This window comes from Enhydra lutris, unplaced genomic scaffold (assembly GCF_002288905.1).
Source record: "Enhydra lutris kenyoni isolate GAN:26980312 unplaced genomic scaffold, ASM228890v2 scaffoldscaffold13, whole genome shotgun sequence".
Classification (NCBI taxonomy): Eukaryota; Metazoa; Chordata; class Mammalia; order Carnivora; family Mustelidae; genus Enhydra; species Enhydra lutris.
Genome location: NW_019154097.1, coordinates 12526381 through 12541815, shown reverse-complemented (window position 1 = coordinate 12541815; position 15435 = coordinate 12526381). Strand labels below are relative to the sequence as shown.

The following is a 15435-nucleotide window of genomic DNA, read 5'->3' as shown; positions in this document are numbered from 1 at the left end:
TCTGTTTCTAGAGTTGCTGTTCTTCTTCTCTTCGATCTCCCGTTGGATTTGTAGGTGTTTGCAATCTTTAGATAAGCTATCTAGCTGATCTCCCGCTACCTGAAGTAGTCTCAGCCTGCTACTTCTCCGCCATCTTGACTCTCTCTATTTTGGGTTTTTGGTTTAAAACATATTTCTTTATCATTCAAAAATCATTGCAAGAGAATTTTTTAAAAAGATTTTATTAATTTATTTGACACACAGAAAGAGAGATCACAAACAGGCAGAGAAGCAAGCAGAGAGAGAGGGGAAACAGGCTCCCTGAGCAGAGAGCTTGATGTGGGCTCGTTCCCAGGACCCTGAGATCATGACCTGAGCTGAAGGCAGAGGCTTAACCCACTGAGCCACCCAGGTACCCCTCAAGAGAATTTTTGAATTCATATTTTCATAACATTTTCATAAACTTTTCTCCTTTTAAAATAACTCTGTATGTGATTTTACTTCTTGAGTTGTTCACAATTTAATGTATTTCTATTATTCTCTTTATTTTTAAATGGGCTAACCAACTATTTATTTACTAACTGCTAATTTTCCATGTATTCTATTGGATTAATTTTTCTATTTTCTTAATATCTGCTTTGGTTCACTTGACAAATATTTATTTTAAGTGCTTATATATTTTCAACATTGTTGAAGGAAATAGGGATATAGTATAGTATAAGACTGAAAAGTTCTCATGTGACTTACACTTTACAAGTAGAAATACACAATTACCTAAACAAACAATTAATAGCTAATATCATTTTATATATACGTTAGTCCCATGAAAAAATAAAACTGCATCAAGTGCTAAAAGTGTCTTACATCAATGTCATTTGAGATAGAAACCTTTGCTTTTATCAATTTCTTCTGTTTCCCTGTTTTTGTTTCTGTACATTTAAAAAAGAATTTGCTTCTATGTTTTTATACCTTTTAGTAATTAACCTATTCAAAACTACTGGTTCAGGGGCACCTGGGTGGCTCAGTGAGTTAAAGCCTCTGCCTTCAGCTCAGGTCATGATCCCAGGGTTCTGGAATCAAGCCCCACATCAGGCTCTCTGCTCAGCGGGGAGCCTGCTTCCTCCTCTCTCTCTGCCTGCCTCTCTGCCTACTTGCAATCTCTATCTGTCAAATAAATAAATAAAATCTTAAAAAAAAAAAACTACTGGTTCATGAAGGAGATACCCTCAAGTTCGATTCCACTGTGTCTGGGATATTATTTATGAAGATGCTAAGGAGGGGCAAGTATATAATATGTCCCCTGGATTCATTTTTCAGCTTTTCTCCATCTCTACTAAGAGAATATATAGTAGATAATTTATGATGATCTTTATGGGGTGACTGATGATCTTCAAGGGCTGGGGTGAGCATGGAAGTGTTCATTATGATTTTGTTTCACTTTGAGTTGACCCTAAATCTTGCACTCTTAAGTAAACTATGGTGTTCCTGTACTCTCAAAAGAGGATAAATATGAGGATTTAACCTAGTCTAAAACTTTTGGAAGAACTTGGACTTCAAAGTTTTTCCAGCATAACTCTGTTAGTGACAATGAGAAGGAGACATGAGTTCAAGGATGTTCGGTTTATTGTGAGAAGAAGAAGAGCATAATCATTAAGTGACTGGTTCTGGAGTCAAATTGCTTTGATCCCAGCTCTCACATGTAACTGATTTGTAAACAACATAAGTCACTTAATCTCTCTTTGCTAAGGTTGCTTGTTTGGAAAGTAGGGGAAGAAATATGGTTGATGAAATAGAATAAATTGCTATGAATACCAACTCATAATGTTATTGTTTGTATTAAATTACTACATATAAGGAACTTAGGAGAATGTCTAGATCATAGTAATAACTCAATAAATGTTCTGGATTATTATTATTTATTACTTACTTTTAGTATTACTACTGCAGCCAGGAATCCTGTTCCATGAAAATTTTTGTTCATTCTATATGATGTTGTTACCATAACACCTTGTAAGTAAGTCATTCTCTCTTAGAAACTCTTGCTAGCCCTCATTTCTCTGGAATTCAGAGTAGTGCCTTTCTTCCCTGTTTAGTTAATTTTTCTCACCAAATAGTTCTCTTTCTCATTACCATTACTTATGGAGAGGCCATCTTTCTGTGGTGATGTTGAAGCCACTCTGTACTGATATGCTTCTGTGTTAGTTGAGAGCATGTTGAAGCTGGCTAGGTAATCAGGTCTACTTCAGTCCTGAAAGCACAATAAGAATCATCAATCCCTTCCATCTTCCTTGTGCAGGCTCTGATCTTTGAAAATAAAGTAATGGTTTTTGGAAAGAAACAAGTTGAACCAGATTTGAGGTAGACTCCTAATTTATTATAAACTCATGAAACAACTCTTGCCCAAGCCCACACTGTTAAAGGAGCTTAGAAATGAACAAGATATGGTTTCCAGTGAAACATTAAGTATTAGAATATGGCCTACATTTCCATGGGAAGCGATTTACCTATACCAATATACGTACTAACAAAGAAAGTAAACAGTTTCCTAGTGTGAAAGGATTTCAATCTAAAATGAAACCAGAGGCTATGAAATAGAGAATCTCACTCATGTGCCTCCAGGAATAAAAACCTTAAGAACTGAGAGACTAATTCCCTGTGAATGCCTGAGTTACAGAAAACTAGAATTTTCTACTGACAATGAACATTTGCCAAGAATCTTTCCCCATCCTTAAGCAAGTGAAATTACTACCAGGACTTCAGCTGGACCTTCCCGACTCCTTGCATTCCTTGCCCATAAATACAGCCTAACCCAAACCTTCAAAGGACTGACCTGTGGTTTGCTACAATTTGAGTTTCCTAAATTGCAGTTTATCTTCTATTCTTGATTAAACTCTTTCTGTTCAATTCAGGCTTGCCTCAGTTTACCTCTTCATTTAGGTTGATGCTATGTTATTTGGCCCCTTTGGGACCTACAGATTTTACAGGGTTAGAGATCACTTGGTGGCTCATTAGCTTTCTCTGTTTTGAAAGAGATAGATAGAAAGGTTTTGGCCTTAATTCTCCAAGTAGCTGATACTGTGGAATAATGAGAAGAGTGATGATATTAAAGTCACATCAGGTGTGAGTTTCATAGGAGTCATTGTGCCACCACCTAGCTGGGGATTCTAGGTCAAGTTGTTTCATTTCTTTGGACTTCAGTTTCTTTACTGGCATAAAATAACTTATCATTAAATTAAAATGATGAATAAAAAAGTATATAATTTGTAATCTCTATAAATATCAATTTAATATGACTTACTATTACATGGGTTCAAATGTACCATAGTTTTGATTGTGTCTCTGAAGAAGGTTGTGCTATGTGAGACTTTTTCTTAATCTAGACATGATGACTTACAACTCCTTAAGCTGTATGAACTTGGCCATTTAATCTATGAACTTTAGCTTCCTGTCCATAAAATGGAAATAATACCTACTTCTTAGATTTATTGATAGAGTTCATTGAAATAATAGCTATTAAGTACCAAGTACAGTACCTGGCAAAATACAATGAAAATACTGCACAGTATTATTAGTTTTGTCTGCCCTTCACTTTTTCTTTAATTTTCTCTTTACCTCTTATCTTCCCTAATTATGCCAGAGATTCTACCTTAATTTTATGGTCGGTTCTCGTTGTTTAACTTGGGAGATTTTCCTATCAAGACTAGTTTTGGGGTTCTCTTAAAAGGGTATGGAGACATCAGGCCCAGAGGCTGCCTAGTTTTTTGTTTGTTTGTTTGTTCTCATAAAATTTGCTTGTAAATTGAGCTTGCTGTCACCAAATCTTTCTTCTGATTTTTCTTTTCTCTCTCCTTTCCACCTCTTTCCTATCCTGTCATTTGACAAATTAAAGTGTTCATTTTCACTATGGCAGTTGTTTTTCTTGGTATACCACCGGCTGGGATTTTGGGTAGCTGATGGGCCAGGGTGTCCCTCTTTGGTGATTTCTTTCAGCCAGAGAGAACTGCTTTTCCCATGGTTTTTACTCCTTCCTAGGGGCAGACTTTATCTAATGACTGTTCCATATAGGGGTACAAATGCCCTAGACCTTAGCCTTGATTTGGGATTTCTGTAAAGGACCATCTCAGTTTTAGAGATCACTGTGGCATTGCCTGAGGCTTCTGATGATCCTGGGTTGCAGTTAACCTCCCTTCTGCACAGTCCTCTTCTTGTACTCTCTTACAGATGTTGTTTCTGAAGACAAGCCATAGTAAACTTCCGGTGGCAAATCTCTGTCTCAGAGTCCTTTCCTGGGAAACCAGCTTATGACAATCTTACACAGCTTGTACCCCAACAGATTTACTTAGTAGGACTCATTTTGCTCATCAATTACACAGTAACTACAAGAGTAGAACAGTGTACATAAATTCCAATTATTAGACTCAGATGTACTAATTTTTGTGCCTTTCCTCCTTAGTGTAGGCAGAATAGGGAAATTATGAAACACCCAGAAAGACCATCTTGGAAGATGGAAACATGGGATGCCTGGGTGGCTCAGTCAGTTGGACATCTGACTCTTGGTTTTAGCTCAGGTCATCATCTCAGGATGTTGAGATTGAACCCCACATCAGGCTCCATGCTCAGCCTAGAGTCTGCTTTAGTTTCTCTCTCCTTCTGCCCCTACTACCCTCAAATAAATAAATAAATAGATAAATAAGTAAGTATTTAGAAAAAGAAGATGGAAACACTGTCTACACCAGTGGACATGCGGGTGTCCTTCCTTCAGGATTGCATCTGCTTTCAGCAAATCTAAAATCTCCATCCTTAACTTTTCACCCAATATGAAGATCTTACTTTAGACATTGTCCAGAAAAGCTGTTGCCTCATGACCAGCTGACCATCTACTGGGCCACCTACAATGGAAAACAACATGATGAAAATACAAGTGTAATGCGCTCACTTGAGTCCAAGCTCTCCTTGACAATAAAAACAACACCAACAAAAGAGAAACAAATAACACTTCTTAAAAAAGATTTATTTATTTACTTTAGAGAGAAAAGGATTACAGGCAGGTGGAGGGGAGGGAGAGAATCCTCAAACAGACTCCCCGCTGAGGAGGGAGCTCAATGCAGTGTCTATCCCAGGACCCTGAGATCATAACCTGAGCTGAAATCAAGAGTCAGATGCTTAACCAACTAAGCCATTCAGGTAGCCCTGAGACTAACAGCACTTTTAATTTTATTTTTAAATGTATTCAAATGCATCATGCATAAAAGCAATGATGCCTAACATACATGCAGACTGTATAATAGAATAAACGTATATTTAAAAATGGAGGTGAAAGTAAATTAGTAGTGTAAAGTTTGAAAACAAACATGTATAATAAATTCTTTCACATTTTTAGAAAATTTGTCACAGTCTCTTCTGGAGCAGCCTACATGTAAATTAAGAGATGGAGACAAGATCAAACATAAGGTTTTCAAGCCCCATAAAGTTGTTTTCACTAAGGTCGAAAGGAATTTTGTCCTTGTAGGATTTTTAGAACTTTAAATTGATAATAAAAAAGATAAAATTTTAAAAAACCCATAAGAGATTATTTTCTGTGTATTGCACACTAACAATTCTTCCTAAATAGGGGAGTAGCAATATATAATCATGGAATGCTAAGAGATACCCTGTTTTGGATCTAGCTGAAAAAAATCCTTTGTTGTCATCTGGTTTTTACACCTTTATCTTGTCACCTTCAATGAACTTTCCTTTGACTTCATATTAGAAATTGACTTTCATGGCCAATCCTCATATTTCATCATTAACCATAATTATTCTACTTTCCAGCCTTCAGCTTCTCAAAATACTACTGCTGACATACTCCATATGGACAGATGCCAACACAGAGCTCTGTGAGGTAGCCAAAGGGTGACTTTTATGTCCAGTCATTTGAGTCTCTACAGCTCTAGCTATTATTCTATGTCCTATATACACATATTTTCAAGCTCCGAAGGTAGGCCCAATTTTTCTTAAATTCCCCTGCATTTGAATTCTCAAATTGACTCCATCTGAATGCCCACTAATAGCATTACACAAGAAATCATTTAATAAGAAAAATAAGGACACATATTAAATGGGAGAAGTGAAACAAAAAACAAAACAGTTGTAGATAGAATATATTGTAAAAAAGTAGTTTTAGGCAATTTGATTTTGGTTGAATTAGTGTTGCAGTTTCATTTAGTTATATTACCTATTTTAATAGATCTGTGGCATGTAAAGTAAATGGTATAACCCCTTTTGAAAGTAATTTGGGGATATATATCAAGAACTATAAAACTTTTCTACTGAGAGCCATAAAACTGTTCACTGGCTTTGATGAAGTAAAGCCACTCCTGGGAATTTACTCTAAGATATAATCAAAAAGAAGGGAAAATCAAACATAGGAAGGTATTTACTTCAGCATTAGTGATAATAGACACTGATTAGAAATACTCTTGAATAGAAAAATGACTAGGATATGTATTTTCGATTCATGTGAATAAATATATAGCTACTAAAATGATAATTAGATATAGAATGACAACTGCATGACAGGGTGGACGGTTGTGGGCCCAGATCTAAAATTAGACACAGAGAATGGAGAGGCTGCATTATCATCTGTCACTTCTGCATGATGATATCTTCAATATTGACTATTGCTGATGTGATGTCCCAGGGTTCAACCTCTTGTCTTAATATCTATACTTAAAATCTTGATGATTTTATCCAGTCTCTTAGTTTTAAATACTATTCATATGCTGATGACTCCCAAATTGATATCCCTATCCCAGATTTCTGCTGTAAACGCAAGACTTGCACACTCATTCTTCAGCATTGTTGTCATATTTAATAGACATTTTGCACCTAGTGTCTACAATGAATGCCTGGTATGCTGCTACAGATCTACTCCAACTATGCATTTCTTCTTTTAGCGAGTTCTACCTCTATCCTTTTCCACTTTTCTGTGTGAAAATCTTGAAGTAATCTTTGGGGCTTCTTTTCCTCTGTCACCCACATCCAGTCCTTCAGGAAGTCTTGTTGGCTCTGCCTTGTCAGTGTATCCAGAATTTGACTGTTGCTCACCTTTCTCTACAACTATCACTCTGGCCTGGGGCTAAAATTACTACAATAGGTTTCCAAAGTCTTCCTGACTCTAAAATTATCTTCTGTAGACTGATCTTAAAACAACATGCAGATGACATTTTAAGAAAATTTTTAATAATACTGTTGTATTCAAATGCAATTCACATCTTAAAGGAGAGAGCTGTGGATGCCAAATTAGGGTCTCAAATTCGGCTTTTCTGACTTTAGCTTCTAGGAACATTCTGCTGTGATTGTCCTTTACTGATAAGAGGTCTTGCTAAAGTGATAAGGTTTTTTTTTTTTTTTTTGAAACACCTAAGCATATTTAAATCACCTTTAAAATATCTCATCCCTCTAAATAAACATATTTAGAATATGTTTTTCAGGCAGGCCTGGCCGGTTCAGTTGGTAGAGAATGTGACTCTTATCTTGGGGTCGTAAGTTTGAGTCCATGTTGGGTGTAGAGATTACTTAAAAATAAAATCTTAAAAAAAAAGAATATATTTTTCAAATTAAATTGATGAATTTGTTTTTTACTTTTTCTCTATACGAATGAAAGCTGCAGTAAACAAAACAGAATGAAACCTTGCATTTAAACAGCTTTTGTTTGAACAGAGCCTCAAGGGTTTTGCACTCAAACTTTTCACATCGTTAAACGGATTCTTCCCTGGTACTTTGTAACAAAGCTCTGGCAGACAACACATATTTTCCCTAAATTCTGATCAATTCTGATATGGGATAGTCTATGCCTTTGGCATTTAACGCATCTCTCCCCTCTCTTTAGAATGCCCCAATTCTAAAGGCATTGAGTAATAGGGTTCAGTCTCTTCTATTTAATGCTCTGAATCAGAATTCTCATCATTCTCATATGATAACAATGACTGGGTCTTATAAAACATACAGAATAACAGATATCTTCTCTGGAAATGCTTTTTTTCCAGATTTTATTTAAATTCGTGTAAGTTAACATGTAGTATTAGTTTCAGGGGTAGAATTTAGTGATTCATCACTTGCATGTAACACCCCCTGCTCATTACAAGTGTCCTCCTTAATGCCTATCACCCACTTATCCCATCCTTCTACCCACCTCCCCTCTAGCTACCCTCAGTTTGTTCCCTATAGTTAAGAGTCCCTTATGGAGATCTCTCCCCTGGAAATTCTGACTTGATGGATTTAGATTGAGTATGAAGATGGTATTTTAGGCAAGCATTCCAGACGACCTTAATTTTTAGAATTGTTCAGTAAAGGTTCACGATCACTTAAAACAAGTAAAGTAACACAGGTATTAGTATATTCTTCAGTTATGGGAAATAACTGAAATGAAAATAAAAGACCACATTAGAAATCATATATAATCTTATTAACCTGAAAAAAAAAAAAGAAAAAAAAACCTTTAATCAGACAGACATCTAGAAATCTAGTGGTACAGGTTAAGTTCCCATTTACTGGGTAATTGCAAAGAAAAGTGTTTCCTTTGAGCTCACATGAATATATTTAAAAGTAGTACATGGGTGTGGGTCCCAGTGAGATGTTCCTTAAGAACTTGGAATCAGGATTGCTTTCTGAAAGTTAAAATAGTAAGGTTTCCGCAAAGAGCTGAAGTTACTCATCTGTTGAAATTAAGTACTTGTGTGAGTGAAACATCCAAAGATACTGAATATGAATACTGCAAAATATAAACTGCATGTTACCTCAGAGAAGTAGGACTGGAATATGATGCAGTTTTGTAAGTTTCATTCCAATGTTTTAGCTGTGGATGCTGCTCATCCCTAGGTGGGATGAGGCCATTTTATTGGGTTTTGCCTGTGGACAGCTGGTTGGCTTACTTCACAGGCAACAATTCACAGGCTTACTTCACAGGCAACAATTCACAGGCTTACTTCACAGATAACAATTAGGTAATCCATATTCCTCAGAAACAGTGATAGACAAAAGTTAATGAAGATATCATATGCCTGCTGGAACTAATGAGATATAAGACTTTAATGTCAATACCTCATTTATAGCTTTTCTTTTCACCCATATAAACAGATAAGATTACTATAAATAGTCTCAATGTTCCTGATGATTTGAAATCAGTGTTTGTTGTAAACAATTACAGAGATTGGGTAGATAATAGGGTTAACATTCCTTCCTCCTCTTCAACCAAATAACAGCATCACAATGTAGTCGTTGTCTGGTAGTAAAATGTATAAATAAGGATGAAAATCAGAATAACTATGCTGCTTTTATTTATGATACAAATTCCCAATTCCCACCTTTGGAGAGATTCTGAATTAATAGCATTGGGCATCTATTATCTGAGAAAGAAAAAAGTTATATTTACTCATATATACTAACAGTGCTTGTATTTAGAACCAACACAGTTCCTGCTCTGAATTTTTTTCCCCAAGTTTCCATCTTCGACCCATTCACTCTAAACTGAATAATTCCTTACAAACTCTGACTTGTTCAGGTAAAGACCTTCTGCAATAATTATCTATAATTGTTCCACCTTCTCTAAATCTAAAACTCAGGGAGATTATATCTGTGCTAGTAAGAGTCAGTTGTTCCATATAATAAAGTCATCAGCCACATATGTCCAAAAAATACCTCCTTTATGAAGAGGAAAGGAAGTTATGTGTACACATTGGCTTCATTATTCCCCAGCTCCAGTGAAGGTGGAAAAGACAAAGAAAAACTCATCAATATGCAATATTAGTAAAATTATAATTTATGTAATTTTGCTCTCATATGATAAATATATCCAAGAATGTTTTCCCACAATATGTGTATACATTCATAAATAATTTCTTTTGCAATGTAATCTGTACAGGGTAGGAATCTTCTTTCTCAGCCTTAAGGGGTCAATTTAGCATGCTCTAAATTGTAACATGTATGTGTATGTGTTGATGAATTCACTGAGAGATTCAAAGTTTAATATGAGAATATTCTGACCTTATTACCGTAGATATTTCAAGATGTTCCAAAAGTTATTTCTTTACTCCACTTCAAATGCAGGATTACAATTGTACATATCCTTGTTATGTTATCTTTGTATATAAATAGACATTTATTCTTCCCCCATATACACATTTATCCCAAATAAACAAAATCACTCATGCTATAGTTCATCAAATCTAAAACCATATTTTTCACATTTTAACATTCAGAAACTAGGAAAAGTTCTAAAATTGATAGTGTTTTGGTTTTATGAATTATGATATATTATATCTTGAATTGTATGGACACAGGAAAAAAACTGTTTCTTCATAAATTCAAATGTAATTGCAAATCATATAAGGAGAAATTATTTCAAAATTTACTGCTTAAAATTTCACACTCTTGGTGTATTAGTTATTGCCATAGTGATGCTGGAGTTGACTCTTAGATGTATAGCAAGTCAAATAGGAAACAATAAGAAATTGTATCACTTCAATGTTATATTAATATTCAATGAATGTTAAATGCTTACCGGAAACAATTCATTCTGCTTAAGTGATTCATTAATTTCAGGAGTTTTATTTACAAGATATATCAAGATTTTGAACTTAATGTTGAACTATCAAAATTGAGTATTTCCAAGGTTTGGTTTATACCAACTATGTTGCAGCTTTCTGGATAATCTTGGAGATTATTCAGATGAGGGTGCTTGCTCCAATATTATTGAGGGCAGAAATTAACACAGTACCAAAAGGATTTCTAATTAGCAGTTTTTTCACAGCTGCTTTTACCTCTTTGTTCCGTAAACTATAGATGATAGGATTCAACATGGGGGTTAATGCACCATATACCAAAGCTATAAATTTATCTATTTCCTGTGAATCTACAGCTGAGGGCTTCAGGTACATGGAAAGAGTTGTCCCATAGAATAAAACCACCACAGTCAGGTGGGCTGTACATGTTGAAAAGGCTTTGCTTCGACCATCCACTGAGCTGATTCTTAAGACGCTGGAGAGAATGAATGCATAAGATATACAAATTAGAAGCATTGTCATAGGAAGGATAAGTATGGTTATCACCAGCATCATTAATTCCACCATGGAGGTGTCCACACAAACCAGTTTCAAGACAGCCAGAATTTCACAAGCAAAATGATTGATTGTGTTATGACCACACAGAGGGAGCTCCAGCACAGATACTGTTTCCACCAGGGCGGTGAGGCAGCCCGTCACCCAGGAGCCAGCTGCAATCTGCACACAGACACTCTTCTTCATGATGATGGGGTACCTCAGGGGGTTGCAGATGGCCACATACCGGTCATATGCCATCATGGACAGGAGTACACACTCAGTGGAGCCCATGGCAAGAGAAAAGTACATCTGAGCAGCACACCCTAAGAATGAAATGGTGTTTTTCCCTGAAACAAAGTTTGCCAGCATTGGAATGAAAGCAGAAGAAGTGTACCAGATGTCTAAAAAGGAGAGGTTGCTGAGGAAGAAGTACATGGGTTTGTGTAGGTGGGAATTCAGGACAGTGATGGAGATCAGAATTACATTACCCAGCAGGGTGATCAGGTACATCAGCAAGCACAGCACAAACACAATGACCTCAAGTTTGGGGTAGTGGGAAAATCCCAGGAAGAAAAAAAATGTTACAGATGTCGAATTTGCCTGGAACATTTTATTATGTCATATTCATTTGTGTATAAGCATAGAAGAATTAACATCACATATTATATATGAAACATAGGATCAACTCCCTTCATATTTTATGATATTTTTTCTCTTCATATGAACTTGTGGTCTATGCTATAGATTTGTAATCTATGTAGTTAAATCCTTCTCTAGCTTGGTGATAGTGTTAGTAATATAGGTTTGAAGGAATTTATCATTAATTAGGAAAATTTCAAGCACAAAGTCAACTGATAAATCTTCAAGCTGTTATTTTTGATTCAGTATTTTTTTTTGCAGTGTTGGGAAGGGAGGGGTTTATTTCATAAACATCATGAGAGGTTAAGGAAAGAATCCTATGCATTCTTTTTTTTTTTTTTTCTGAAACCACATTTTTAACTGATCTATGGGTAAGTCATCCATTTACCTGAACCATCGGAAAGATTTTCTTCCCCTAGTTTGGTAACAGTCTTCTTAACTTAGGAACTGTTCTACTTTCCAAGCTCATCATTTCTTCTGTCACACCTAGAGTTCTGTCCAAAATAATTTGGGAGATTCAATGAGAAAAAAAATTATAGATTTCTGCAGTCACAGATTAATTAACTGAAAGCCTTAGACTTTCAACACAGGTCTGCAGTTTCCATCTCAGAGCCAGGATAATGATGACAGATATTCACAGGGTGGTAGACATATATGGAAATTTCTTTTATATAGCTGGAGTTGCCCTGGCGTTTGTGTTCCAGAAACATCCTCCAAAGGACCAGCTATTGGCACTGTAAGGCAATTTAAGTTTTTTGTTGTTTGTGAGAAGTTTCCAATTCATACAACAAATTAAAATTAGAAATCTATTTGTGCAGTATTAAAATTCTGAAACTCCAGGGATAATGTCCCATAGATCCAATTATAGTCAGTAGCTTGTCTGTTCTAATTGCAGTGTTATTCAAACAAGAAATGAATGTGTTCCTGTCTACACTCTCTTTGGGAAGGTGAACTTTGCTCTGCTTCTGATTGTCTTGTAGAATCAATCAAGTTGGCTAATTTAAATAAAGTTAATGGGAATAAATATTGTTGGCAGTTTCTCCTTTAGACTGAAGTAGGATTTCATAGTATGTACAATATGAAGTTACACTTGATGTGGAGCCCACCAAAGATGGAAGAAGGAGTGCTTAAATAACTCTTCCATTGCTCATCATAGCTCAAAGATAAGATGAGATCTTTCATCCATTTAGAGTTTATCTTTGTGTATAGTGCAAGAGAATGGTCGAGTTTTGTTCTTTTGTATGGAGCTGTCCAATTTTCCTAGCACCGTTTATTGAAGAGACTGTCTTTTTTCCATTGGGTATTTTTTCCTGATTTGTTGAAGATTAGTTGACTGTAGAGTTGAAGGTCCATATTTGGGGTCTCTATTCTGTTCCATTGACCTATGTGCCTGTTTTTGTGCCAGTACCATACTGTTTTGGTGATCACAGTTTTGTAATGTAGCTTGAAATCCGGCAACAGGATGCCCCCAGCTTTGTTTTTCTTTTTCAACATTTCCTTGGCAATTAGGGTCTGTTCTGGTTCTATACATATTTTAGGATTGATTGTTCCAGCATTTTGAAAAATGCTGTTAGTATTTTGATGGGGATGGTGTTGAAAGTATAGATTTCTCTGGGCAGTGGAGACATTTTAACAATGTTTATTCTTCTGATCCATAAGCAAACAAACTGAAGGTTTGGGGGGTGGGGGGATGGGTTACCCTGGTAGTGGGTATTAAGGAGGGCACATATTGCATGGAGCACTGGGTGTTATACACAAACAATGAATCATGGAACACTACATCTAAAACTAATGATATACTGTATGGTGACTAACATAAAATTAATAATTTTATGTAATAAAAAAACAAAGTTAAGATGAGATTAAACATTCTTCATGCAACATGAAGGGCCAACTTGTTTAAAGAACACTCCTTTCAATGTAGAACCATTTTGAGAAGATAACTTCACTATATAAAGGCATTGAGATCCTTCAGAAATCCAGTGACTACTCTATTTATTTGAACAGCTTTATAATCTCTGTTCACAGTTTTCTGTTTTCTGAGTGAGAGACTAATGGTGAATAGTGCATGGTGATGTGGAGAAGACTTGTTGCCAGTTTCATCACTGTGCAATTGTGATTGGATGCCTTATTTTTTAGTAACAGATTGTAATCATGACTATTACTAAATTACTTATATCACATCGCATATGTTTTCATTCTCAGAGAGGTTTATAAATTTGAATTATTGCCAAGATTGAAAAAAAAAAACAACAGAAATCCCCCCTCACTGTTTGGTTTATTACAAACAGAATGTAGCCTTGAGGTCTTCTCTTTACTCTGCCCCCACAGGGATGTAACCTTCAAGGCTCTGGATGACTCAGATCTTTAACTGCAGGACAACGTGGTACACAGGAAAGGTGAAGTAAGGTTTTCATGCTACAAATACATCCCACTTCACCATTTCCTTTTTGTCATCTAGGGCAAGTTGGTGGTCCTTATTGAGATTCAGCTTATTTGTAAAAGAGCAATGATAATATTTCTTTATCAGGGTTGTTATGAGGAGTAGAGATATTTTATGTAAAGCAACTTACATCGTATCTAATATATAGTAGGTACTTACAAATTTTAGATTTTCTCTCTTCTATAGTTTTCTGTTTGTTTCTTGAATCCTCTTCCTTTCTTGTATTTACTTACCCTCCTCACTGTTTCCTTCCTTGTTTGACTACAACAATGTTCTTGCCTTTCTCCTCTCATTTAGACAGGATTCACTGCAGCCATAATACAAATGGTTGAAGCAAAAGAAAGAAGAGGCTGACATCTGGCCCAAGTTCCATTTCCCTCTGAATTCCTTTATCCAATACAATTCCCAGCTTACTTGTTTGATTTCTGTAGGCCAACGCTTATGAGGCTGTAAATAAATAATTTAGGCTGGCCTCATTATGCCTAGAAGAGAACTGTATTTTAGGGCTTCCCCACAAAGATTTAGAGGGAAGCAGTGACTAGGACTGAGGAAGGTTGCTGATCTGACTGCCCCGCTATGTATAAAACACCAAACCACACTTCTGCTTTGGAGATACCTCAAAGCACACTGAGAAGAAAAAAAATTCTGAACCTCCATGGAAAAATTCAAACCCTATTTATGATAAAATAAAATACCCTCAGCAAGCTAACAATAAAAAGATACTTCCACAAGGACATCAGCAAGATGGTGGAATAGTAGTTTTAAGAGCTTGTACTCTCACAGAAACATAAGTTTGAACAACTATCCACAAATGAAAATAACTTTACAAGAGCTAAGGATTTCAGATGAGAGATTATGGATTGGAAAATATTTCCAGATCTCCACTGAAACCCAGCCCAGAAATAAGAAAAGACACATTGAAGAGGGTAAGAACAACATGTTCACATTACCCATGTCATCCTTTCCTCAAGCCTGAACAGTGCAATGCATAGAGACACTCCAGGGGGAGAAAGAATGAAGTAGTATCCAACTTTACTGTGAACCCCAGCACAGCCCACCCAGGCTGGCACTTATGTCCTAGGGCTCCAAGCTCAGTCCCCAGAACAATACTCCTGGCACCACAGTACTAGGTCAGGCCCTGAGGCCCCAGGCTGAATGCCTGCTCTTGTGAATCTAGCCTCCATGTCTACCCCAGTGTCAGGCAGGCAGCTGTAGTCCCAATCTATAGGCCAACCCCTGACGATTATCACAACAGATGCGGGAAAAAAAATGTGATAAAAATTGAATACCATTTCA

At 36.2% G+C, this 15435-nt stretch overlaps 1 protein-coding gene across 1 annotated transcript; it reads right to left on the bottom strand.

Moving 5' to 3' along the window:
* Positions 1–10682: 10682 nt before the first annotated feature.
* LOC111146177 (olfactory receptor 13F1-like) lies at positions 10683–13227 on the bottom strand. Its single transcript, XM_022501609.1, has 2 exons — positions 13143–13227; positions 10683–11629 (listed from the first exon to the last, which is right to left on the bottom strand). The coding sequence occupies exons 1-2, from the start codon at positions 13225–13227 to the stop codon at positions 10683–10685; spliced, it is 1032 nt and encodes a 343-aa protein (XP_022357317.1).
* Between the last annotated feature and the right edge of the window lie 2208 nt (positions 13228–15435).

Excerpts from the sequence above, each read along its gene's own strand:
- LOC111146177 (XM_022501609.1), bottom strand. The coding sequence starts at position 13,227 with ATGTATAGAACCAGAACAGACCCTAATTGCCAAGGAAATGTTGAAAAA. Across the intron at positions 11,630-13,142 it reads GCATCCTGTTGCCGGATTTC|TCTTCCTGGGATTTTCCCAC; the intron begins AAGCTACATTAC and ends TAACATTTTTTT.